General features: G+C 49.9%; 2 protein-coding genes across 8 annotated transcripts in view; one reads left to right on the forward strand and one right to left on the reverse strand.

Annotated features, from left to right (window-relative positions):
- Window positions 1–4,368, reverse strand: part of Sufu (SUFU negative regulator of hedgehog signaling) — a 94,249-nt gene extending 89,881 nt beyond the window's left edge. For 4 of the 6 annotated variants that reach the window (XM_028874696.2, XM_028874695.2, XM_037206372.1 and 1 more), the window contains exon 1: window positions 3,983–4,365. In XM_028874696.2, the coding sequence (XP_028730529.1) occupies window positions 3,983–4,164 (182 nt within the window). In that variant the 5' untranslated portion in view covers window positions 4,165–4,365. Of the gene's footprint in view, window positions 1–3,982 lie in introns of all 6 variants that reach the window. The other 2 variants (XM_037206382.1, XM_037206384.1) reach the window with 2 other exon arrangements.
- A 1,171-nt stretch (window positions 4,369–5,539) lies between these two features.
- Window positions 5,540–24,827, forward strand: Actr1a (actin related protein 1A). 2 transcript variants are annotated; one of them, XM_028874697.2, is made up of 11 exons: window positions 5,541–5,671; window positions 14,126–14,190; window positions 15,471–15,546; window positions 16,055–16,180; window positions 18,851–18,975; window positions 20,238–20,454; window positions 21,047–21,139; window positions 21,607–21,781; window positions 21,883–21,944; window positions 22,925–22,965; window positions 23,114–24,827. In XM_028874697.2, exons 1-11 carry the CDS (start codon window positions 5,624–5,626, stop codon window positions 23,214–23,216), a joined length of 1,131 nt encoding a protein of 376 aa, XP_028730530.1. In that variant the 5' UTR covers window positions 5,541–5,623; the 3' UTR covers window positions 23,217–24,827. The 2 variants fall into 2 exon arrangements, with proteins under 2 accessions (XP_028730531.1, XP_028730530.1); XM_028874698.2 differs by lacking the exon at window positions 21,883–21,944 and having other exon boundaries at window positions 5,540–5,671.
- Window positions 24,828–25,486: the final 659 nt, after the last annotated feature.

Genomic DNA, 25,486 nt, shown 5'->3' on the forward strand with positions numbered 1-25,486 from the left:
CAGGGCCTCTTTTAGAAATGCAACTTGCTGGCTGCACTCTCTGCTTTCGCCTGTTTTAAGTTGCTGACTCCAAATGGAGTCTCCTGGGGTGCCTGACAGCATGCCAGGCTTCAAGGTAAGAGAGAGCATATTTAACCACTGGCTTCTGTTGAACGGCTATCCAGAGCATGCCCACTGGACATCATTCCCGGCAGTACAGGTTTCATTCTACACCTGTCTCTTAGACAGCTAGTTCCTGAAAGCCTGCACTGTGCCTTCTATTATTATGTCTTCTAAATACACCCAAAGCCTCTGGTCTGCACAGATCCTGGCCTGCAATCCACAGATCAAAACTTAGTCGCTGCAAAGGGACCAAGTCCAAACATCAGCTACCTCAGCCCTGCAGAGAGCACTCAGCTCGAACCAGGCTGAACCCTGTCTACACCTGCACTCTAAAGAGCATCCCAGGAGGCATCTGTCTCAAAGGAAGAGCTGGGACAGTTCCCGATTTGAAGCTCCTAAGGACCACATTAAATTTCCCCATAAATCCAACAGAGAAGCAGTTGAGGAAGAGATTTAGTCATTACCTCACTGAAGATTTAATTCAATAAAAGTTCTTTTAGCAATTAGTGCTTAAGCAAAGCAAAACAAACAACAAACAAAACCACTTTTCTTCAGAACGGACAGGAAAACACAGTGGACTTGAGAAGCACACTAAATAGAAACCATCAGCAGAAGAAGTGTGCCTGAGCCATGAACTCCACATTTGAGCTGCCTCACATGGACCACAGGCTGGAGAACCTTTGCCTGGCCCTGGAACATGGTCAGGAGCGCACTTCAAGCAGGCTGAACTACTAAGGGAACACTAACAACCAAATAAAAGACATGGTACAGGAGATCTCAGCCAGTGTGCCAGGACCATGCAATTCAAACCCTATTTTAAAACCAGTAAGTCTGGTTTCATCCTCTTTGCCAGGATGTTATTAGTCTTTGCAGCAATCCTTACTCTCTGGGGAAAAAGAAAAAGATAAGTTATTTATAGAACTCAAAAGGAAGAAAGTCACTACAAATAGCTTAGCTCTCACCTGAGTGGGTCAGGTAAAGGGACAAGTCTCTATGTCTGTCTTTTGTCTTTGTTTGTTTGTTGTTTTTCAAGACAGGGTTTTCCTGTGTACTCCTGGCTGTCCTGGAACTCAGAGATCCGCCTGCCTCTGCCTCCCAAGTGCTGGGACTAAGGCCTGCGTCACCACCGACTGGCTTCTATGTCTGTCTTTAACTGTGATTTCACTAAACCCATAACCAGTTGGATTTAGAAACATTTTGGGGAAGGACAGAGGAAAGAAAAGGATCCCATTATGGCTGCAGAACCCTAAAACAGACAGGCTCCATACTCCCTCCAACTTCCTTCCGGAAACCCCCAAGAGCCTTTGCTGCAGCCTAGGTCCACCCAGTAACAAGCAGTGCCGCTGTGCTGTCCTGCTCCACCTGTCAGCATGCTGCAGCTCCTTCAGACAGTCTCCCAGGAGAGATCACATCAAAAAGAGGCCTTAAGAGGTGTCAGGGAGCCGGGTGGTGGGGGCCCACACCTTTAGTCCCAGCACTTGGGAGGCAGAGGCAGGCGTCTCTTTGTGGGTTCCAGGACAGCCAGGGCTACACAGAGAAACCCTGTCTCAAAAAACTAAAAAAAGACGTGATCTAACGGCCTAAAGCATCCCTTACCTTAATTCTCGAACACCTGTCTTCTCTATAGGACTAGTGGGCCCAGGGCACCAGGCTCTGCCTCCCTGCTTTGGTCCTTGCCTTGCTTGTGAAAATCTCAACTATTAGCTGGAGTACCCCTGCCAGCCAGGGACCACTAGCTAAAAAGCCACCCCTGACACCCCAAAGAAATCCTATAGCCAGAGCCAAGCAGTTGCGTCAGTCACCCTGCTGTAAGAACTGAAGGGTTATGAATACACTTTGGTATCTCAATTCTGCAAATCCCTCTCCGTCCCAGAGGAAACCAGTCCCTAAGCTGTTTCCTCTCAGATTCCTGCATCTAGGTGGCATTTCTTATTTCACAAAGTGCTGTACATACATGCCTTCTCAATTGTTATCACATGCTGGTCTACCTCTGTGGATACTGCCTCACTACAAGCTTCCAGTAGGAAAAAAAAATGCTGTAACTTCTCTTGGTCCTTTGCATATACTTTTAACAAAACCTTTCCAATACCTTTAACACAAAACTCTCGTGATGGCCATGTAGTGACATAAAGCCAGCTTCCCTATTCTTCACAGGGATTTCCCCTCACACTTAAAGATCAGTGCAAACATCATGGGAAGGCCAGCTTCTTTTCTCTCATAACATGGGGCAAGTTCACACAACAGAGTTAAATATAAAGTTGCAATTAAAATGGTTGATTAAGTTAGCAAGAGCTACTGGCCTCAGTGGTGCCCGCCATTAATCCCAGCATTCCGGAGGCAGAGGCAGGGGAATCTCTGTGAGTTTGAAGCCAGCCAGCCTGTTCTACATAGTAAGTTCCAGGACAGCCAGAGCTACATAGTGAGGATCCTGGCTCAAAAAAACCAACCAAACAAGCCAAAGGTTAGCAAGAGCTGTTTTCCACTCAGAAGCAATCCTGAAACCGTGTGCTTGCCACAGATGCACTGCCGGGGCATACCTCCTGGCGGCTAGCACAGAGGCCGGCCCCAGGCCCTTCCGGGCTGTCAGTTTTCTTTGTATCATCTTCCCACTGACACGGAGTTAGCCTCAGCCCTGTACAGCCTAAGTGCCATCTCCAGAGGCAGTAAGAGGATGTCACATAAGAAAAAGACTCGGCCCTAAAGGGGGTGTAACCAGCAAAGACATCCACTTCCCCCTTCAGGTCCACCTTTTGCCAATACCCCAAGCTGGGAGTCTTCCAGGATCCACTGAAAGGGGTCACCTAATACACTGAGTTCCTGCATGAATGTGGCCACCTCTTGGCTTATTTTTGGTCCAGAAAGTCCATGAGAACTTGTCCCCATAACACCTGTTTTGTCTGATGGCTGGCTGAAGAAACGCTTGCAAACAAGAATGGGGAATCAGAAAGGGTCGTTTCTACCCCAAGGCCAGTCCATTTGAAAACGGATCCTTTACTGAGCAACTTTAAAGTTATCTTGAGCTTCCCAGAGAAAGCGGCTGAAATCCTGAAGATATGACAGGAAGCGCTTCTTCAGGCTGCACATCACTGCCCCTGCTCACAGCTCGGGTCTCCATCATGCACTTCCCACCGTAAGTGGCAAGCTACGAGCCTCTTCAATCCCTCCCAAGCCGAAGCATGGCTCTCCCTGAGCCTGTTCTTAACTAACGTCCTAAAGCAAAAGCAGCTGCAACGCCAGGAGCAAGCTCTGCAGAGAGAACTGTGCAGAGTAAGCAAAAAGTTTATCTGGAAGAGTTGCTCTGTCAAACTTCAAGAGCAACAGCTTCGCACTGAATGACAGAAGCTCCTGCACTCCGGAGGGTCCCGAAAGAAGGTTGTCTCCTCGACTCTTCACTCATCAAAGGCACAGTGGCCTCATCTTGCTCCCTCCTAGCCCACAAGGGCGTCCTGGTCCCCGGATCGCCCTAGACTACGCGGTCTCATGCCCTCCAGAGCCCTCTCAAATGTTCTCCAGGCCCCGCCTCACCTCCCCCATTCTACTCCAGCCGCCCCCTGGCTTCCCCAAGCCCACTAAAGACCCACTACAGGCGCCCCCTCCTTTCTCCACGTTTACAGTTCCCTCTCTCAGTGCCCCCTCCGCTCCTGCATACACCCCCAGTTCTCAGTTCTCCTAATCCCGGTTACCCCCTCTCTACTCAAGGGATCCGTTAACCCTTTGTCCCCACTCCCAACTTCTGTCTTAACTCCTTCCCCAGCATCAGGAAGCTCCGGGTTCCCAAGTACTTTAACCGTTTTCTTCCTCCCCCTCCTGCAAATTACTTCGTCCCCGGCGCTCGAAGCTTTCTCGGCCGGCCCCCGACCTCCCGAGGCCCAGAGCATACCAGTACTTGACGATAGCGGTGACCTGGAGCGGGTTCGGCTGGTCAGGGTAAAGGCGGCGGCACTCTCCGTAGATGGCGTGCAGTCCCGGGGGAAAGAGTGAGGCAAAGGCCGGAGGGGCACTAGGGCCGGGGGCCGGGGGCGCGGCGGGGCCGGGGGCGACGCTAGGCCGCAGCTCCGCCATCGGGGCGCGTGGGGCGCGCGGGGAACCCGGGAGGGTAGAGGAGGGAAAGCGCCCCGATGGGCCGGCGGACCCACTGTGGATGAGACTCCCCGGGGCGACGGGGGCTACGGCGAGGTCTAACTCCGCGCCTGCGCACGGTGCGCCGTCCGTCCAAGCCCTAGCCTTCGCGGAGTCGGCCAGAGGGTGCTGCGGGACCGCGGGGAGCCCCAGGGGGCGGGGCGTCGGCGTGCCCTTGGCTGGCATCCATTGGCTCGTGCCGCTGCCAGTCACAAGTGGAGAAGGCGTGACTTGACAGTAGGCCCCGCCTCCCTGCCCCTGGGTTGGGAGCGTCCCAAGGATCTTGGCCTCCCCCTAGTGTTAGGAGGAACCCAATTTTAGACCGAGATGGGGTACCTAGAGGTGCTAGGATCCGGTGAAAGTTGTTAGGAAGCTCCTACAAAGCGCTTAACATTATTTTGCTGACACACAATTTTAAGATAAACTTGACAACTGACCCATTATTCATTTGTGTGTCATTATTAATATATTACAACTCTAATATTTCTTGGTGCAACTTGAAGAGGCAGGGTAAGAAATATTCCAGGGGAAAGTGCCTGGCTGTTTTAAAAGCATTTACGCAACTTTCTCTTCACCTGAATATTTTCATCCATCAAGGTTTTAAGCTCTAGAAAAGAGATATTAAAGCAGTTTCTAAACCTTTAGATAATTTTAGACCAGTAGTTCGATTGCACCCAACTACAGGTATTTTTGATCACCTTTGTTAGCTTTTGCTTCAAGGGTTTGTTTTGTTTATCCAGAGTTTTTGTGTAGCCCTGGTTGTCCTGGAACTCACTCTGTAGCCCAGGCTGGCCTCAGACTCACAGAGATCTGCCTGCCTCTGCCTCCGGAGTGCTGGGACTAAAGGTGTGCACCACCACTGCCAGCGGGCGCTGCTGTGGATCTTGTACATGCTAGAGAAGCATTCTACCACTGAGCGACATGGCAGTCCCAGAAATGTTTATTAATGGTTTATATTACCCAAATGAAGAAATAGTGAATGACGGGGCTAATCTGTAAAATTCAACCGCCCCTGAACTACTGACAAATCCAATCTCAACCACGCACAAGTACTCCAGACTCCAGAATTCAAGAGTGTGTTGGGAAACGCTTCGAGGGGACTACAAATCCAGGCATGCAACATAAACATCAACCTGTGGCTCTTGAATCTACCGAGACTACAAACCCCATGGCACCCTACAACGGAAATACACCGTCCAATTTTCTAAACCCGGCGGGACTCGGGCCCGTTTGGAGCGCCAGCCCTGGGGCAAAGGATGCTGGGGATTGTAGTTCTTCGGAGGCGAGGTCGGGCCGCTCCCTGGAAGCCCAGTACCGGCGACTAGACTGCGCATGCGTGCCAGTGGCGTTTGCAGCGGACCGGGCTGGCAGTTCCTTCCTCGGAAGGAAAGATTCCTCTGCCATGGAGTCCTACGATGTGATCGCCAATCAGCCTGTTGTGATCGACAACGTGAGTAGCGTCTTTCCTATCTCTAAAGAGTCTGTGCTGTCCTCCAGAGAGGATCGTTTCCGAGGTTTCAGCCTAGGCCGCCTGCTCTTTGTCACTGGCCCGGCCTGTCAGGCGGGTTCAGCTGCCGCCGCCCCCGTCCTCCTCACAGCCATAGTTTGCAGGCAGGGCGGCCAGCAGCGCCCATGTGATGGAGAATTTGAGGGTAGACAAAAGGAAGAGCTGTAGTCCGAGAAGGGTCCTTGGACCCTCGGCTCAAGGGGCCTTAACCGTTCTCCGAGAACCTAGCACCCGCCTTCTCCCTGGTTTCCCATCACTCAATTGGGTGCTCTTGCTGTCTATCTTGGCCTATTGGTCCCGCCTTTGGGCCTTGCCGGATTAGACCAGACTCTGCGATTATTGGCTGGCGCGCTTGTCGCTCTTCTAGCCTCCATAGTGTTTCCCCTCTGTAAGGGGTGGGGCAGTGCACTAGGGCGGTAGGGATTGGCTTGGCTCGCTCAGGGTGCGGAAGGCGATGGCTGGTCCACCGGAGAAGGGCAGTTTCCTTGGGTGTGAGCCTGCGGGGCGGCATAGTAAACTGTATCTGGGTGGGGCCGGATAACCTGGTGCCAGAAATGGCTATGAGATTTCAGTTATTTTTGTGATTATAAATTATAGTTAGTAAAGGTAAACAAAAAAGGATAGTGACAAAGCAGGCGAGGTGCTTTCGTCTTTGCAGAGCCCAGATGAGAGGCAGGGAGATCATCAGACGCAGTGTTTGTCAGGTGCGCTAGCGTCTCCAGGGCACCTTCGCCAACATGTGAGTTGAAGCCTCACAAAAAGTGAATGGTTAAGAAGGAAGCTTGCTCCTCCTTTCACAGAGGAACACCGAAGATGGAGGTGATCAAGGTCATATTCCGCAGCGCTGACCTATAAGTTTGCCTTATCTAAATGTCATTCCTTTGCTAACCACCCCTCCACAAATACATCAGTAGTGACAAATAGAAAGAACCTTTTATGAGGCGGGGAAGTTGTCTTCAGTTTCTGTATTTCACTCAAAGGTTTGGTCCTGTCGAGACTGATCAGAATCTTTCTGTGCTCTTTCAAGATCATCCTTTGAGGCAAACTACCAGTTCCCACTGTCGTAGGCTGACCTTATCAGAGTAACTGTGATGCTCCAGCCCTTCTGACCGGGGCGGCCACTAGGTTCTTTTATTTGCATCATAGGTAGATGGAGATGGCTTTCCCCAATTTATTCAGGAACAAGGAGGCTTTTGAAGGTTTTTCAGACCACACACTTTTAGGAGTTGAAGATCCAAGACTCACACTGAAATCATCTGATTCCAAGTTCTTCAGTCTTTCAAGGAAGGCTGCTTTATTTATTGTAAACTGCCTTTTAAAAGATGAGGCTGAGACTCGGGGGCAGGGTGTGTGGCCCAGCTGGGAGTGCTCGTCTGACATGCATGAAATCGTGGGCTCCATCCTCAGCACACCATAGACCTGGTATATAAATCCGATTGTGGTAGTTCATGTCTGTAATCCCAGCACTAGGGAGTTGGAGACAGGAAAATCAGAAATGCAAGGTCCTGTCTGAAGCCAGCCTCTAAGACGTGAGACTCTGTCTGTTTGTTGGGGGTAGGGGGTTGAGCAAAGTTAATTAAATGAGACACCTTATTTTGAGGTGTTTGTTAGACTTTTTAACTCTTGTGGGGAGGGGAGTGGGATCCTTCATTTTTCATTAGTCCCTTACCTACATCCCACGCTACACGTACCAGGGCCCAATATACTCTGGGCCCCCCCGCCCCCCACCCCGTGTGTGTGTGTGTGTGTGTGTGTGTGTGTGTGTGTGTGTGTGTGTGTGTATTGGTGCCTTTGGAGTCCAGAAAAGGGCTTAAACTCCCTAGAGCTAGGGCTGCAGGCAGTTATGAGCTATCCAACATGGATGGGGTGAAGGGAGGGATCCAAACTCGGGATTTCTCAAGGGCAGCAGCTAGTGCTCTTAACTAATCTCTCCAGCACACCACTACTCTCCTTATCCACATGACTCTAAATAGTGCCACAGTGTACAAAATAAAGCCTTTCATTGGCTAGGTGGGCACATGGGTGAATAACTAACTAATGATCTCTATCATGACAACAAAAAATGGCCGGGGGGAGGGGGAACAATCAAGATGAGGGGGTTCCGCTATGTAATGCTGTAAATGGTCGAGTAACACTTTTTGTTTGTTTGAGACGGGGTGACGTGTAACTTCTTATTCTCAAGGCTGATAGCCAGAGAAGACTGCTACTTATGTCTAGCTAGTTTCTGTGTGTTGGATCTACCTTTTTGTTGTTAAAATTTTAAAAATGCATAGAAATGATCGTTCTGCGGCTGGAGAAACGGCTCCGCAGCTAACAGCTCTTGGTGCTTTTCCGTGAGGGCACTTACAGTCTGAAACTCAAGCTCCAGAGGCTCTTTGTTTTCTGAGGGCACTTGCACTCACGTACACAAGTAAAGCGAGAAATCCACGGAGTCTGTTTAAATGGCAAGGAATTTATTAGGGGATAGAAACTCACTACACTACAGCACAGCAGATTTATCGCAGGGTCCTGGAAAGCCGAGCTATGGTCCACGCTGGTCTTCCGCCTCGGCATCCAAAACCACAAGGGGAGAGATGAGTGCCATCTCAGGTCTTAAGGATCCTGAGAGGCCACGCCCCAAGGAGATGTACTTCAAGGTCAAGGGCAGGTGGAGCAGTTACCTGCTCCCTCTCTAGGGGTGTGCTTCACGGTCATAGCCAGAGCAGCTCCCCACTGCACACAGAACAGTCACATAAGTATTGTTTTGACATTAGCAGTGCAGGAGCAGTCTGTTCATCCCACCAGCTCCTTTGCCTTGGATCCCTGGAGCTGAAGTCACAGGCAGTTGCAAACCACTCAATATAGATTCTGGGAACCAGACTCAGTTTCTTGGAAGAACAGCAAGTGCTCTTAACTGATGAGCTATTTCTTTTTTCTTTTTTGAGATCTAAATACATCTCAAATTATGTGTACTACATGCATGCAGTGCCTGCTGAGGCCAGAAGAGGGCGTCCAATGCTGTGGAACTGGAATTACAGACAGCTGTGAGCTGCAGAGTTAGTGCTTGGGAATTGAACTTGTGTCCTTTGGAAAAGTAACAAGTGCTCTTAACTGATGAGCCATCCAGCCTGTTTCTTTTCTTTTCTTTTTTTTAAAGATTTATTTATTTATTATGTATACATGTATGCCTGCAGGCCAGAAGAGGGAACCAGATCTCATTGTAGATGATTGTGAGCCACCATGTGGTTGCTGGGAATTGAACTCAGGACCTCTGGAAGAGCAGCCAGTGCTCTTAACCTCTGAGCCATTTCTCCAGCCCCCAGCCTGTTTCTTTTCTTTTCTTTTTTTTTTTTTTTTTTTTTTTGTTTTTTGTTTTTTGTTTTTTCGAGACAGGGTTTCTCTGTTTTTTCTCTGTAGCTTTGTGCCTTTCCTGGAACTCACTTGGTAGCCCAGGCTGGCCTCGAACTCACAGAGATCCGCCTGCCTCTGCCTCCTGAGTGCTGGGATTAAAGGTGTGCGCCACCACCGCCCGGCTGTTTCTTTTCTTACAAAGACTCTCACTATGTAGCTCTGACTACCCTGGAGACAAAGTTGGCCTTAAACTTAGGGTCCTCCCGCCTACCTGCCTCCAGAGAGCTGAGGTTACAGGTGTACCATCACACCCAGCTGGTTTTCTGATTTTCCCAAAAAAAACAGAAAGATAATTTTGCCTGCAGTCTTCTGTTTGTATCCATTGCCAGTAAACCTGCACGTCTGTTGTGATTTACAAAAACAAGTAGTTGGTAGCTGCAAGTGCTGGAAGAATGGGTACATCGAGGCAGAATGACTGTTAGTGGGCGCGGGGCCTCTCGTTGGAGTGATAAAAAAAAGTTCTTCAATTAATTACAGGTTTGTGGCCAGCCTTGGATATATGGTTAAACCCTGATTATATACAATTCTGGCCATACTAAAATACATTGAATTGTACTATACCTTAAATTAGTAAATTATCTATGTGCCTTGTAAATTTTATCTCAGTAAGTTTTTTGTCTTTCTTTAAAGTACTTTCTGAACCAAACAAAAGTCTTAGGATCAAAATGGACCAATTAATAACCCCTGTCCTAGAACCAGTGCTCTGGGAATCCTGCTCTTGTGAGGTGGGAGGTCATGAGTCTCTTTCCCACCACGTCAAGCAACCTGAAGTGTTTAAGATAAAGTCTGCTCAAGCCACAAGTCCGCAGCCAGCTGGTGCTGGGAGAGCCTGCTGAGGGAGTTAGGAGAATGGCCATCGGTGGCTAGGAGCTGACTTTGTCCTCAGAAGTCAAGCGTGCCATGAGACTGCACTTTCAGGAAGCGCTAGAGTGTTTGTTCATCTCCTTGGATGAAGCATCCAGTGGCGAGGTGGCAGCTCATTGCCAGGTCCACAGTTCCCGTGAAAATACTGTTAAAGGAGTAGATGTCACCTTTCTGTATGCTCTGAGGCACAGTCTGCAGAATAGAGCACCTCAGCTCACCTCCTGTCCTCTGCTTGTTGGTCCAGCCAGCCTTCGCTCGTCCTGGCAGGCCGGCTGGTCCAGCCTTCGCTCGTCCTGGCAGGCCGGCTGGGGCCGCAGGGACAAGCTGGGGCTGGTTCTTCCCATGCATCTCTCCTGATGCTGCTTTTACCTTCCCGGCACCACCTCTGCCTGGGGCTGCTTGCTGCCGTTCTGGCTGCCCGTTCAGGTTTATAATTTAGGTTCCACTCGCCAATTTTTTTTTTCAATTTTTCAATTTTTTTTTTTTTTTTTTTTTTGAGACAAGGTCTTACTCTGTAGCCCAGGCTGGCCTCAAACTCACAGCGACTCTCCTGCCACTGCCTCCAGAGCGCTGGGATTAAAGGTGCGCACCACTGTCCCTGGCAACTGTGCCAGTCTTTGGCTCGTGATTTTCACTTCCATCAGCTAGTCTCTTTTGAGTGTCTAGCAAATGAAAGATACTGCTGTGTGACTTCTCTGATCTTGACGAACTTGGGATGAAGTAGAGAAAATTAGGAAGCACAAAGGGTTGGGGATTTAGCTCAGTGGTAGAGCGCTTACCTAGCAAACCCAAGGCCCTGGGTTCAATCCTCAGCTCCAAAAAAAAAAATAGGAAGCACAATTCTAACAGAGGGCAGTGAGACACGTGCTTTGTCGTAGTGCAGGTAATGGTGAGCGAGATAAAGAGGATAATCACAGGGTTATCCGTCAGAAAGGCACAGTGTTGCAGCTGGGCCTGTCATACTCTTGATAGAAGACAGACAAATAGATGAGTCTGGCATTGCTTCACTTGGCTTTGGGTTCTTTTGCGATTTATTTATATTTTATGTATATGGTGTTTTGCCGGCATGTCTTTTACACCACAAGCATGCAGTGCCCAAGGAGACCTGAAGAGGGCAACAGATCCCCTTGGAATTGGAGTTGTGAGCAACAGTGTGGACGTTGCGAATCCAGCTTGGGTCCTCTCAAGAGCAGTCAGTGCTCTTAACCACTGAGCCATCTCTCCAGCACCTCACTTGTTTTTTTCTTTTTTCTTTCTTTTTTGACAATGTCTTGCTGTAGAGCTTCCTTGAACTGTGGATCTTATAGCCTCAGCCTCCGATTGGGAGTGTTACAGACAAGTACCACCATGCAAGGCTGAACCTGACGTCTTCTTCAGCCTTGCTACCTAGACTCTTGTCCTTGTACTAGCGAACTCAAAGCAAACAACTTGGAAAATCAACCTTAAAAATATTCAAATCTGGGGCTGGAGAGATGGCTCAGTGGTTAAGAGCACACTGGTTGTTCTTCCAGAGGACTGGATTTCAGTCCCAGCACCCACATGGCAGCTCACAACTGTTTGTAACTCCAGTTCCAGGGAATTTGACACCTTTATACCAATGTACATAAAATAAAGCTAAGTAATTTTTTTTTTAATTCAAATCTAAGGGGGCAGTGGTGGTGCACGCTTTTAATCCCAGCACTCAGGAGGCAGAAGCAGGTGGATGGATCTCTGTGAATTCAAGGCAAACATGGTCTACAGAGTAAATTCCAGGACAGCCAGAGCTACATAGTGAGATCCTGTTAAAAAAAAAAAAAAAAAAAAAAAAAAAAAGGAGCCAGGTGGATCTCTGTGAGTTCAAGGCCAGCCTGGTCTCCAAAGCTACACAGAGAAACCCTGTCTCGAAAAACCAAAAAAAAAAAGAAAAGAAAAAAGACAATAAATAAGTAAAATATTCAAATATAAGGGGCAGTGGTGGTACACACCTTTAAACCTAGCACTTGGGAGGCAGAGGCAGGTGAGTCTTTGTAAGTTTGAGGTCAGCCTGTTCTACAGAGTGAGTTCCAGGACAACCAAGGCTCTACAAAGAAACCATGTCTTGAAAAACCTAAAAAAAAAAAATAAATAAATAAAAATAAAAATAAAAAAAAAGAAAAGAAAAAAAATTCAGATCTGAGAATATGCATGGAAGCACATGCCTGTAATCATAGCATTCAGGAGGGAGAGGCAGGGAGATCAGAGGACGTTTGGGTCACCTTCAGCTACAGAACAAGTTTGAGGCCAGTCTGGATATATGAAATCCTGTCTCAGGGCTCAGCTTCACTTGTTTTGTCTGGAACCCCTGGCAGGAAATCCAGCTAGTCTGTAGGCGTTACACACCCCATGAAGACAATGAACGATTATTAGAGGCGTGAACTAACAAGCTCCTGAAGGTCCTTTGCACGGTGCCGTTCCCATCCATCCGTACCTTTGTCCAAGCCCTGGGGTTTACCGCTGGAGAATCCCCTCCCTCCTCGGCTCTGAGCTCAGTTCACAGCTGCAGCCTCCCGGGTTCCTTGCCACACTGCCCAGCCAGTGAGTTTCCACATCATCTCCATTGGCTGTCTTCCGCCCCAGAGGTTCCTGCTCTCCTCTCCTCACCACTTCCCCAGTCCGTCCTCCACTTCTCACCACACATACCCTTCTCCTCAGCCTTGCCAGAGGCACACAGACACCAAGATGACTGTTCTCATTCTCTCCATCTTACCTCCACGCCTCTCTGTAGAAGAGGAGGGGCCAGAGAGCCAAGGGTGTGCCAGAAAGCCTTGGGTGCTAAGATAACTTTGGCTGCCTTGCATCTCTCACGTATTAACTGTATGCAGTGTGGAGGTATGCTCTGTCTCAGGAGAAATGGTTGACTGAAGACCAGGTGAGGTAGAGGGGCGTGGGAGTCAAATATGGTGGTAGTTAGGTTTAGAAGGAAGACAATGGGGCTGTATTTGCAAACAGCATCAGGTCTTGACATCTCCCCTGCTCATGGCTGGTATCAGTGCCTAGAGTCAGTGTTTACATTGGTTGGGCCCTGGAAGATATGCTTGGTAGAAAAAGGGTTCTTGCTGGGCGGTGGGCGGTGGTGGCACCCACTTTTAATCCCACCCAGCACTCGGAAGGCAGAGGCAGATAGTTCTCTGTGAGTTTGAGGCTAGCCTGGTCTACAGAGTGAGTTCCAGGATGGCCAGGGCATTTACACAGAGAAACCCTGTCTCAAAAGAAGAAGGAAGGAAGGAAGGAAGGAAGGAAGGAAGGAAGGAAGGAAGGAAGGAAGGAGGGAAAGGGGGCTCTTTCCTGACCCTGCACTCAAGCAACAAGCCAAGTATTGGAGCAGGAGTGTGCCTCTTGTCTTCTCTCCTCAGACAAGCCATCGAGGCCTCCCTGCTCTTGACTATCAGGAGGCAAAGGAATAAGAAATTGGCTTCTAAAAAAGAGCAGACTCTGCAAAGTATAGTGCTTCTGTCCCTTCGTAAGAGCCAGGGAACGTGCACTCGGTCAGCTCTAATGCAAGACACTTGTAGTGAGATGTGTCCTAGAGACCCAGGACAGGGAGGGTGGAGCTTGAGGTAGGAACTGGGTTGAAATCATCCGGTGCTAGTCGAACAGAGAAATACACATGCTTTCCCTGCAGCCCTGTTGGGTACTAGAACTTGTGGCTTCTCGGTAATTGCTGTTCCTCATGTTTTCTGTTTTACTTTTTCTCCCCTTATTTAATATTTTTAAACATTTTTCTCATGTATGTGTGTAGACAGTGCAGGCGTGTACGTCCCACAGCACACATGAGGAGGCAGAGACCCAGTCTGTAGAGTTGGTTCTCCTCCACCAGACTGGTAGGACAGGTGCTTCTGTCTGGTACACTCTCCTCAGCCCCATTAACATCATTTGTTGTGTTCAGAGTAAAGTATGTTCCGTGGAATAAAGAGGAAACTACAGAAACATCCACCGGTTCACTGAGCATACAGTGGAAGTCCTGGTCACAACTCTGGTCCTTTCTCCTCCTGGATGTGTGCCCCTTTGCCTCCGCTCCCGTCGGCACACACAGATATGAGCGCTTTCTCTCTTAATGGAAATGGGACCAACTGTAACCACTTGATTTATTGGTGGTTCTCACTTCTCTTTGTCCTCTCTTCCCAGGGATCCGGTGTGATTAAAGCTGGTTTTGCTGGTGATCAGATCCCCAAATACTGCTTTCCAAACTAGTAAGTCATTCTGAGGCTTGGTTGTGACTGTGGGGATCTTGTCAACTTTGTCCTGTGGCCAGCCCTGCCTCATTGAGGAGGAAGAATTCTCTCTCAAGTTAGCCTTGGTATCCAAGACAGTAAGCAAAGGATGTGAACCAGGTTTGGGATAAGCAAATGAATTTGTTACTACCTGGCATATTTTGAGAGGCACAGCAAAAGGCCTCTATTTTTTTTTTCTAAGTGTGTGTGTGTGTGTGTGTGTGTGTGTGTGAATTGGAGGAAGTAGGTGCTACAGCATGTGTGTGCTGTCAGAACGCACCATTGTGGAGTCAGTTTCCTCCTCCCACCTTTATGTGGTCCCAGGGATCACACTCAGGCCACCCGCTTGCACATCAAAAGCCATCTTGCTGGCCCTCTTTTTAAAAATCTGATCCTAAGTCTGGGTGTGGTGACTCACGCCTTTAAGTCCAGCACTTGGGAGGCCAATCAGGTCTACATAGTGAGTTCTAGAATAATCAGGACTACAGAGAGACACTGTCTCAAAAAACAACCAACCAACACCCGCCCCCCCCCAAAAAAAAAAACCCCTCTGATTCTATCTAATGCCATAAATTTTATCCTTGGTGACTTAGAGAGCCACAGAGTCCTCCAATTTCATTTAATTAATTAATTTTGGTTTTTCAAGGCAGGGTTTCTCTGTTTAACAGCCCTGGCTGTCTTGGAACTAGCTCTGTAGACCAGGCTGGCCTTGAACTCACAGAGATTCTCTTGTCTCTGCCTCCTGAGTGCTGAGATTAAAAACATGCACCACCACTGCCCATTTCTAAAAGCTCCATCTATATACACATTGGGAAAATACAAGAACCAGAGATATTATTTATAAAACAATGTAATAAAAGTAGATAATATGAAAGTACCTTCAGGGGCTGGAGAGATGGCTCAGAGGTTAAGAGCACTGACTGCTTCCAGAGGTCCTGAGTTCAATTCCCAGCAACCACATGGTGGCTCACAACTATCTGTAATGAGATCTGGCACCCTCTTCTGGCATGTAGGCATACATGCTGTATACATAATAAATAAATAAATCTAAAAAAAAAAAAAAAAAGAAAGTAACTTCAAACAGTACATGTTCTTTCTATAAAACAGCAGAGTGTAAGAAAGGGAATAGAAGTTAACTGAGCCCTCCCTCCTCAGAGACGGCACGGTGGATTGGGAGTACATTACACTGGTGCATCTGGACTGTGTCCTTCCTAGTCTGTCCTAAAATGAGGAATGTCCCTTTGTGCTCTCTCTTCTAGTGTTGGCAGACCCAAACACGTTCGTGTCATGGCAGGAGCCCTGGAAGGTGACATCTTCATTGGCCCCAAAGCTGAGGTAATCCCCAGTCCAGCAGAAGGGGCCCTGAGACTTTTACTATCCTTCTGCATCCTGTCACTGCCTGACCAGTGTTAAATCGGTTGGCTTGGTTATATATTTGGCAAGAGGGATTCAAAGGGGAGATCCAGTGTGGCCTGCCCTAGGTATGAGTTGGTTACCCTAGCTCTGGCAGAGCCCCCAGACAGGCTCTAGGAAGCATAACTACAGAGTCATTGCTGCCAGTTTTGGTTCCAAGTGCCGAGGTGGGTGCCACAGGGCACCTGGGGGCCGTGGCAATTCGAAAACCTTGTGCTTTGCAGCTGCTAAGAGAGAACAGGCAGCTTGCAGCCCTCGGTCTCCAGTGTAGAGAACGGGCGCCCACCCTCAGGGTGGAGGAGGACCGCAGCTGGGACCCGAGGAAGCTGAGGCTCCTTTGGAGGGATTCTGCCTGTACAGCTGAGGCCTGGGAGGGCAGGCTGACAGGTGGAGCCTGACCGCTGCAACAGATGGTGCCTTCTGCTTGCAGGAACACCGAGGGCTGCTGTCCATCCGCTACCCCATGGAACACGGCATCGTCAAGGACTGGAATGACATGGAGCGGATCTGGCAATATGTCTACTCAAAGGACCAGTTGCAGACCTTCTCAGAGGAGGTGAGCGGCCTGTGTGCAGGACACTCCTGTGCAGGATGCCAGGCTGGGTGGAGCTACGCTCCAGACGATGAGGAGGAGAATGGCAGTGATAACTGCCAAGGGTTTGAGTCTAAATATGTGCCGGCACTAGGCTGTACACTTTGTAGATAGATTCTAATTGTATCTTCCTGTCATTCCATTCATACAGTAGACTGGGCCGGTGCTGATAGTGCACGCCTTTCATCCCAGCCCTCAGGAGGCAAAGGCAGTTCTAACTTATAAATTAGAACTGAAGTTAGCTGTAGCAGCATATGCTCATAATGCTAGCCCCTGGAAGGTGGTGCCAGGATGGAGGGACATTTGAGACCAATCGAGGGATGTGTAGCAAGACTTTTGTTTTGGAGATGGGGGTATTTCAAGAGAGGGTTTCTTTGTGTAGCCTTGGCTGTCCTAGAAATAGCTCTGTAGACCAGGCTGGCCTCAAATTCACAGAGATCCACCTGCATAGGATTAAAGGCACGTGCCACCATCGCCCAATGTTGTTTTTTGTTTTTTGAGACAGGGTTTCTCTGTGTAGCCCTGGCTGTCCTAAAACTCCCTCCATAGATCAGACTGCCCTCAGACTTACAGAGATCTGCCTGCCTCTGCCTCCTGAGTGCTGGGATTAAAAGTCTGTGTCACCCCCAACTGACTGTAGCAAGACTCTTATCTCAAAAACAAAAATGGGGGCTGAAGAGATCCAGAGGTCCTGAGTTCAATTCCCAGAAACCACATGGTGACTCACAGTCATCTATGGTGGGATCTGATGTTCTCTTCTGGCCTGCAGGCATACGTGCAGATAAAGCACTCAAGCATAAAGAATTCTAAAAGCAAAACAAACAAACAAAAGCATTGCAGAGGACCTAGGTTCAATTCCCAGCACCCACATGGCAGCTCAGAACCACCTTAATTCCAGCTTCAGGCAGATCCGATGCCACCTTCGGGCATCTGAGGGCACCTGTACATGTGTGCCTACACACATGCACATAAATAAACATAAAAAAATAAAAACAAAAGAGCTAGGGAGAATTGTCTCTCTTTTACAAACAAGAAAATAGAAAAGTAGACTGGGCGTGCTGGTACATAACTGTGATACCACAGCACACGGGAGGTAGAGACAGGAGGATAGGAATTCAAGGTCATCCTCAGCTACGCAGCCTCTTTGGGGTCAACCTGGGCTACATGTCTCAAAAAATAAAAAACACACAAAATAATTAGGGCAGCAAGATGGCTCAGTAGAAGGAGAAAACTGACGTTACAAGGTGGCCATTGACTTTGACATATGTACTTGTGAGCATACACAAAATAAATGTAGAAAAATAGAAATTAAAAGGAAAGGAAATCAGAAAATCCAAGTGGTATTTCCAAAATCACTTAATGAATAAAGGAGTCGAGCCGGGATTCAAACCCACATCTTTCAGAGCCCATACTCCTTAACTTCCAAAGAAGTGCATCTCAGAGATAGAAGGGGAGTGTGTTAGTTTTCAGGGACAGGAAATGTTCAGGCTTTCAAAATGTTCAATATGTGCCCAAAAGAGGGCTCAGCAGTTAAGAGTGAGCTCCGCTCTTCCAGAGGACCTGAGCTCTGTTTCCAGCACCCATATGGAATGGTTCGTAACCGCCTGTAACTCCAGCTCCAAGGGGATCTGACACAGGGGTACCTGCGCTTACATGCACATACATACATAAACATAACTTAAAATAATTAAAATGTAAAAAGGCATGGTTGCACACTTTTTTTTAAAGATTTATTTTATATATATACTCTATCTGCATGTACAACTTTATGCCAGAAGAGGGCATCAGATCCCATTACAGATGGTTGTGAGGACCTCCAGAAGAGCATCCAGTGCTCTTAACCGCTGAGCCATCTGTCCAGCCCCCAGGAGGCACACTCCTTTAATCCCAGCACTTGGGAAGCAGAAACAGGTGGATCTCTTGAGTCTGAGGCTAGCCTGGTTAACATATGTTCTAAGCCAGCCAGGGCTATATATATCTTTTTAAAAAATAATAAAAGTAAGGGCTAGAGAGATGGCTCTGCGGTAAGAGCACTGGCTGCCCTTCCAGAGGACCCAGGTTCAATTCCCAGCACCCACATGGCAGCTCACACCTGTCTGTAACTCCAGTTCCAAGGAATCCGACACCTTCCCACAGACATACATGCAAGCAAAGCACCAATGAACATAAAATAAAAATAAAATTATAAATAACAAATAAGTAAATAAAAGAGCTGGAAATGTAACTCTGTGGAAGAGTGCTTGTCTAGCGTGAGAATTTCAGTACCACAAAAACAAAGTCTTAACAAAAATCAATGTTAAATTTTAATTTTCTATTTTGAAATATATTTACAGTATCATAGTCCAGAGTTTAACAAAATCTTCTTGACAAGTAGGCAATACACAGAGATCTAGGGACCTAGAGATGAGTTTTGGAAGACAAGGAGGTGGACTCGGAGGGTAAGGACAGAATAGGACTTTAGGACATGAATTTGGAGAGTAAAGATACAGACTTGGGCATGGCATGTGACAATCTCAGCTTGCCTCTTCTCTGAGAGGGCTGACAGAGGCCCCCCGGACTAGCAAACTTTTGAGGCAGGATCATGAGGGTGTAGAGCCGCCTCACGCCACCTGCCTCCTGGGCCTCTTTCCACAGCATCCTGTGCTCCTGACCGAGGCTCCTCTAAACCCTCGGAAGAACCGAGAGCGGGCTGCAGAAGTTTTCTTCGAGACCTTCAACGTGCCAGCTCTCTTCATCTCCATGCAAGCTGTGCTTAGCCTGTGAGTAGTGGCTGCCCGGCTAGCGTGGCCTCGCACGGTCACCCCAGCCCGCAGGCGCTCTCCCCAGTGAGGAAGAGCCAAGAGTGAGAAAAAGAAACTTACTGAAATTAGGATCCTCAGCAAAGGTGTGCCTGGGACCAAGACTGTCCCAGTGTGGTAATCTCAGGTTTGGGGTCCAAGTCCACGACCAGATGCTGCCACCGCCCTTCCTGAGGCTCAGTGTACCCCAGTATTGGCTCTGTGTGGACTGTGCCACGTGCTCTGCTCTGCTGCTGGTGCATCCAGCTCTCAAATAACAACACGGAGACTTCTTACTAATTATGAAAGCTCAGCCTTAGCTTAGGTTCGTCCCTAGCCAGCTCTTCTAACTTAAATTAACCCACTTATATTAATCTACGTTCTATCACATGGTGTTACCTCTCTTCCATCTTGCACCTCCTGTTTCCTCTCCACGTCTCCTGGTGTCTCTTGTGCACCTAGATTTCTCCTCCTCTTCCTTTCTCTCCCCAGAAATCCCGCCTATACCTCCTCCCTAGCTATTGGCTGTTCAGCTCTTTATTACACCAATCACAGCGATATATTTTTACACAGTGTACAGATACCCCACAACATATCCAGACAGTACCACCCTGCCATGCCCCCCACCCTGCCATGCCCCCCCAACCCCCAGCCTCACCCTTGCCTATATCTTGTCTGCTGCTGAGATGATACCCTATGACCTACACAGAGGATTTTTTTGACCCCATTAAGAAATCATCAGCCAGCATTTGCAGTTCTCCTGTTTGGGGGCCTGTATTTCCATAGGACAAAATTCAGCTGCAGCTGGCCGCAGCTGCCATGGCATGCAGGGTGTGCTAGCAGACTACCTGTTGACCTCTGAACACTGAGGCTGCGCAGGGGTTTGCCCCACCTGAGTCTCTTACCTGTGTCATTTGGAGATAGGAAACGATAGGCAGACCCCGGGGGCTAATGGGGAAGCCCTAGCTCTCCAGGAAAGTGAAGAGCAGTTATGTTTCCCTTCACTCGTTTCTCCCCCCCCACTTCTCTTGGGAGTTGAAACTACCCTTTAGGTCAGGTCCCTCCAGGGTAGTTAAAGGCCACTGTACTCTCCGACAGGAAGGCCTGTTCTTCAGGATGCTGGAGAAACTTGGCTCCCCACTCAAGGTTTCCCTAGCACTCCATCACCAGAAGGGCCCAGGACTGAGCTCTGCCAGTGGGTTTCTTCCCAGGAGTGTGGCGCTCAGCCATGGCCCCTTTCTCAGTTATGCTACAGGTCGGACCACGGGCGTGGTGCTGGATTCTGGGGATGGGGTCACCCATGCAGTCCCGATCTATGAAGGCTTCGCCATGCCTCACTCCATCATGCGTGTGGACATCGCTGGCCGAGATGTCTCTCGTTTCCTTCGCCTCTACCTACGTAAGGAGGGCTATGATTTCCACTCCTCCTCCGAGTTTGAGATTGTCAAGGCCATAAAGGAAGTGAGTGCTGTCCTGTGGGCCGAGGGGCGGGCGGGGAGTGGTGACCCTGAGAAGGAGGAGGGTTGATACTCCATGGTCCTGGGTCAGGCTCTCTTCCCTCCTGGCACTGTGTGCACTCTCCTTCACCTTCCTGAGTGCCGCCATCTTGTGGGGCAGGAGCCATGTCCAGCCCCTAAGCTGGGCCTCTGCACAAGTGTTCATTACTACAAATTGTTCACATCCTTGGAGAAGTTGGAATGCTTTTTTCTTCTCCAGTGTATCAATCCCCCTGACATGCGTGGTTCTGGGGAAACCTCTGAGCTGCTCATGGGAAACCAGAACCATGTCAGAGGTAGGAGAAGGGTGTCTGAGCCTGGCTAAATTTGGATAGTCTCAGGCCCAGGAGCTGCAGAGCCAAGTGCCCAGGTTTGCCTGCCGGGAAGTAGAACAAGAACTCAGGACAGTGTGACAACCTCTGCCCGGGCTCCTGGGCAAGCACTTCAGGCAGTCGCTGCCGACAGGCAGATCGCTGACAGCATGTCACTTCCGTGGGACTTGGCCTGGGAGGACACTAGGTTTCCTGCCATCCTGACTGTCGTCCTTGATTCTGCAGAGAGCCTGCTACCTGTCCATAAACCCTCAGAAGGATGAGACGCTAGAGACCGAGAAGGCACAGTACTACCTGCCCGACGGCAGCACCATCGAGGTAGTGCCCACATCTTTCCCTTTTTCCCTCACACCCACCACTAAGCTTGGACTAAAGTGAATGCCCTGTGAGGCCCTGAGCAACGGGACTCCATAGAGAAGGAAGGGGGTCAGAAGGACTTCCCGAGGCCTGGATGCGTAAGGAAGTGGGTACAGATTAGCAAAGTCGCTGCTCCCTGGAACTCCCGCTGATGAGATGTTTCCAAGAGTGTTATTGCCAGAGATCTCTTAGCCAGAGATGCTAGAGCCATTGGTACCATGTGTCCCTCCCTGGTTTCCCAGAAGTTCCATTGGTTCCCAGGAGCCTTGTCTTTGCTCCTTGAGGTCCTTGACATAGAAGATTGGTCTTCAACCTGGGCTTCGCATACACCTGGTTCCTAAGAGACAGGCAGAAAGACCCCTTCCCTTCCCAGTTTCCGGGGGCCTCAGTCACAGCCCAGCCTCTTAAGCTGGCTCTTTCCCCTCCAGATCGGCCCTTCCCGGTTCCGTGCTCCTGAGCTGCTGTTCAGACCAGACTTGATTGGGGAGGAGAGTGAGGGCATCCATGAGGTCCTGGTGTTTGCCATCCAGAAGTCTGACATGGACTTACGGCGAACACTCTTTTCCAACATCGTCCTCTCGGGAGGTTCTACTCTCTTCAAAGGTTGGTCTGGCCTCATGGGACCCTTGTTGAAGATCCTGTCCTGCAGGGGTTGGAGGCCCAGAGAATTGATTTGGGGGGTTTCTTTTTTTCTGCCCACTTAGGTTTCGGTGACAGGCTACTGAGCGAAGTGAAGAAACTGGCCCCCAAAGACGTGAAGATCAGGGTAGGAGAGTACTGGAGGTCGGGCTGGGTAGAACTGGGCTCCAAGGACTGGGGCACATGGTGTGTCCCCTTCCGGCCAGGTCTCCAAGCTCTTCAGGCAACCACAGCACTGTAGGCAGCGTCAGGGGCTCCTAGCACATAGAAGGACCCCAGGGTTTTCATCTGCCTCCAGGGCCCAGGCTCACTCTTCACTGTGGCCCGGCAACTAGAGGTGGAGGCTGAGGCAGGAGGACTGCCAGAAGATCAAGGGTTAGCCTGGGCTACATAGAGAGATCCCAAGAACAGTCGAGTGCCGATACCTGGTGTGTTAGAGTGCTTAGCAGGGACCCCGCTGTGGTCCCTCGGGAGTTTGACGTTGCCGTTGCCACGCCCCTCTCGTCCCTCGAGGCAGAACCCTGTAGTGGAGTTTGCCTTGTGAGTAGTGCTGAAGGGAATCACTTCATGTGGAGAGGAAACTGAGGAAAGGCTCTGATTCCTGCCACAGACGTAGTCCCTGCTTAGTGTCGGGCTACCACAGCTCCTGCAAGAAGCCACAGGTTCAGCAAGGAACCTTGTAGCCTGCATGGATGCATGCAGCCTGGCATGCATCCACTGTTCTTGTCGGGGAGGCAGAGTGAAAGGTTGGTGGGTAAAGCTCTGGCTGTCCAAGCATTAGGACCAGAGTTCAGTCCCCGCGTTCACATAAAAGCCAGGTATACATGGCGGCCCCTTGCAATTGCAGCTCTGGGGAGGTATAGACAAGGTCCCTAAGGACAGGCTGTCTAGGCAGACTAGCCAGAACTGGCAAGCTCCAGGTTCAGCCAGAGCCTCTTGCTTCAGTAGTTAGAGCGACTGAGGAAGACACCAGATGTGAACATTGGGCCTCTGCGTGCTCACGTGCGCGCACACCCATGCTCTCATATGCCTGGGAACACACACACATGCAAAAGAGGAATAGTAGGGTCGGGTGTCTTAGATTCCTCTTTCCATCCCCCTTTGCAGATATCTGCACCCCAGGAGAGACTGTATTCCACATGGATTGGGTGAGTAGCCCGTGGAATAAGTACAGAATGGGAAGCAAGAGCTCGGACCATTCCACCCGCCTACCCTGTCCCTTAAGAAAGGACCCTGAGGGATTGGCTGGCTACACAGTTTCCCTCACACTGCTCCTTTGGGTTTTCTCCACCCCAGAGGCTCTATCCTTGCTTCCCTGGACACCTTCAAGAAGATGTGGGTCTCCAAGAAGGAATACGAAGAAGATGGTGCCCGGTCCATCCACAGGAAAACCTTCTAATATTGAGACACCACCTTCACCTCTCTGTGAAGTTAACTCCACTTGAAAACTCGCTTTCTTGAGTTGGAGTGTTGGAGAGGAACTGCCTGTGTGTGTGAGTGAGTGTGTGGGTGTGTATGAGTGTGTGCGCACATCGAGCGCCGTGTGGCCCGGGGATCCTGGGCCCAGAAAGGACATTGAACTACCCACGATGGTGATGGCCTGAGGCCTGGGGTTGACTACTAGCTGGCCCCTTCCAGGGAAGAGCTCTGGCAGAGGCCCACTCCATTCTCAGCCAGGCCTTTGTCTGGCTGGGTGGAACTGTGGTTACTACCATGGAGAGACCTTGCTGCTGCCGATCCAGGCTGGGTTGGCCCCACCCCACCCCAGAGTGCCGTGAGGCTGGAGGCAGCTGCTGGCCCCCCTGCCCACCATTCTGCTGTCCATGCCTCTGGATCAGACTGACATCTGCGGCTGGGGCTGAGTGCTGGCTGGCTTTGTTTCATTTCGGGTTTGGGAGACTGAAAAAACGCTCCAGCAGTGGCTGCAGACTGGTCTCAGGAGTCAGCAGGGTACACTCACGGCCACCTGGGAACCAGGTAGGAACCAGGACCACACTGGGCATTCGAGGAGGACAGGGGAAAGCTGCAGGGTTAATTTACAAGCCCCAGCCACATCCAGGGGTCCTGGGAAACTGTCAGGACCTGTGGGCTCCAGCTCCTGGATTTGCTTCTCATCCACCCTTGTTCCAATGCCATCTTCACAGTTTTATTTATTGATACGTTTGTTCGGTAAAGGGACTGCAGAGAGGGCTCACTGTCCCCTGCCACCGGTCACCTTGCTTACACTAATGTTTACAGCACCTAGGCTTTCCACAGCACCCGGGCCGTCAGCCCCTGCTGATGGGGAACTGACAGTATTCATAGGCCTCAGCACTCTGCGGGATTGGAGGCTGCACACAGGGGTGCCCAGCCAGCCTCTTCTTTTCTCCTTCCTCCATTTGCTCACTGCCCTGGCACCACCAGGCTGGTTGCGGCTGGGTTTTCAAAACAGGAAATCGCATCACTCTTTGGCAGAGGCCTCTTGCAAGGGAGGTATGTTGGAGATCTAGACCCTTTAAAACTAAGAAAGCTGCAGTTGACCATGTTGCCTTGCGCCACTCTAGCTGACGCGGGAGACCAGGGTGAAGTGGCGGGGAGGCCCTCCCGGGTTGGCCGAGGGCCTCTTGACTTTGCACCTGTTTGGGAATGGAGAGAAGGGCCCAGACCAAAGTGCCAAGAACCCATGGGCTCTGGCCTGGCGCTCGGAAGCGGTCCAAGGGCCTTTGTACCCACACAGTACAAAGCTAGGGTGAGCCTGTCTTCACCGGCATTCTCACCAGTGATACCAGGCCCCACCTCAGCTCCAGATTCCAGACAGTATTCTCTCCCCACCATCCTATGACCAAAGGCCCCTGCCAGATGTAAGCTGAAGCTGGTGTGTGTGGAATCGGTGTGGCAACCCACGGACTGCAGTGCGCTTAGCCAGCTCCGTCTCTCTTAGCCCAAGCCTGTCTCTTGCACAGCCTCGCAGAGCCACGTTGCCTGGTGGGGCCCAGTGTACTTAAATAAAGTCGTTCCAGTAGATCTGTCAGTTCAGCCTCTTTGTGTGGCCAGTGCCTGGTGAGAAGAAAGGGAACTCACAGTCTCTTAATCTGATATGCAGACCACACCTCAACCTGTTAGGTGCTGGAAAGAGAGCTGAGGGTCCAGTTGCTGTGTGCACTCAAATCCACGGGTGAAACCTGACTTCAAATGATGAGTGAACAGCTTGTCATCCCTGAAATCAGAATCTTTAAAACTCGTGTGTGTAAGACACTTTGACCGGGCCTGTGATGCTCGCTACTCAGGAAATTGAGGCAGGAGAATCACAAGTTTAGGATTCCTCTGGTTCAAGAGTGGGTTCAGAGCCAGCTCCACGACTTAGTGAGGCCGTCTCAGTAGAGCTGGGTCTGCAGTTCAGTAGGAGAGCGCTTGGCCGGCATGCATGAAGCCTGGCCTTCAGCCCCCATGTCTCTCCCCCCCACACAAACCCTCTGGGAATGTTTCAAGATGAAGAGCCTGACCACAGATGTCTGTAGATAAAGGGCGCTTACAAAATTCTGTCTACCTGTATTTGATTCCAGGCCCCACATCAAGCTGACTGCATGCAGCATGCTGAGCTCTGACCTCCACACGCACACCCATGTACACCCATACTCACACAAGCAAACGTAACAAGGACTTCCTCTTAAAAAATTGAATGTGGGGCGG

This window comes from Peromyscus leucopus, chromosome 1, assembly GCF_004664715.2.
Source record: "Peromyscus leucopus breed LL Stock chromosome 1, UCI_PerLeu_2.1, whole genome shotgun sequence".
NCBI classification, from domain to species: domain Eukaryota; kingdom Metazoa; phylum Chordata; class Mammalia; order Rodentia; family Cricetidae; genus Peromyscus; species Peromyscus leucopus.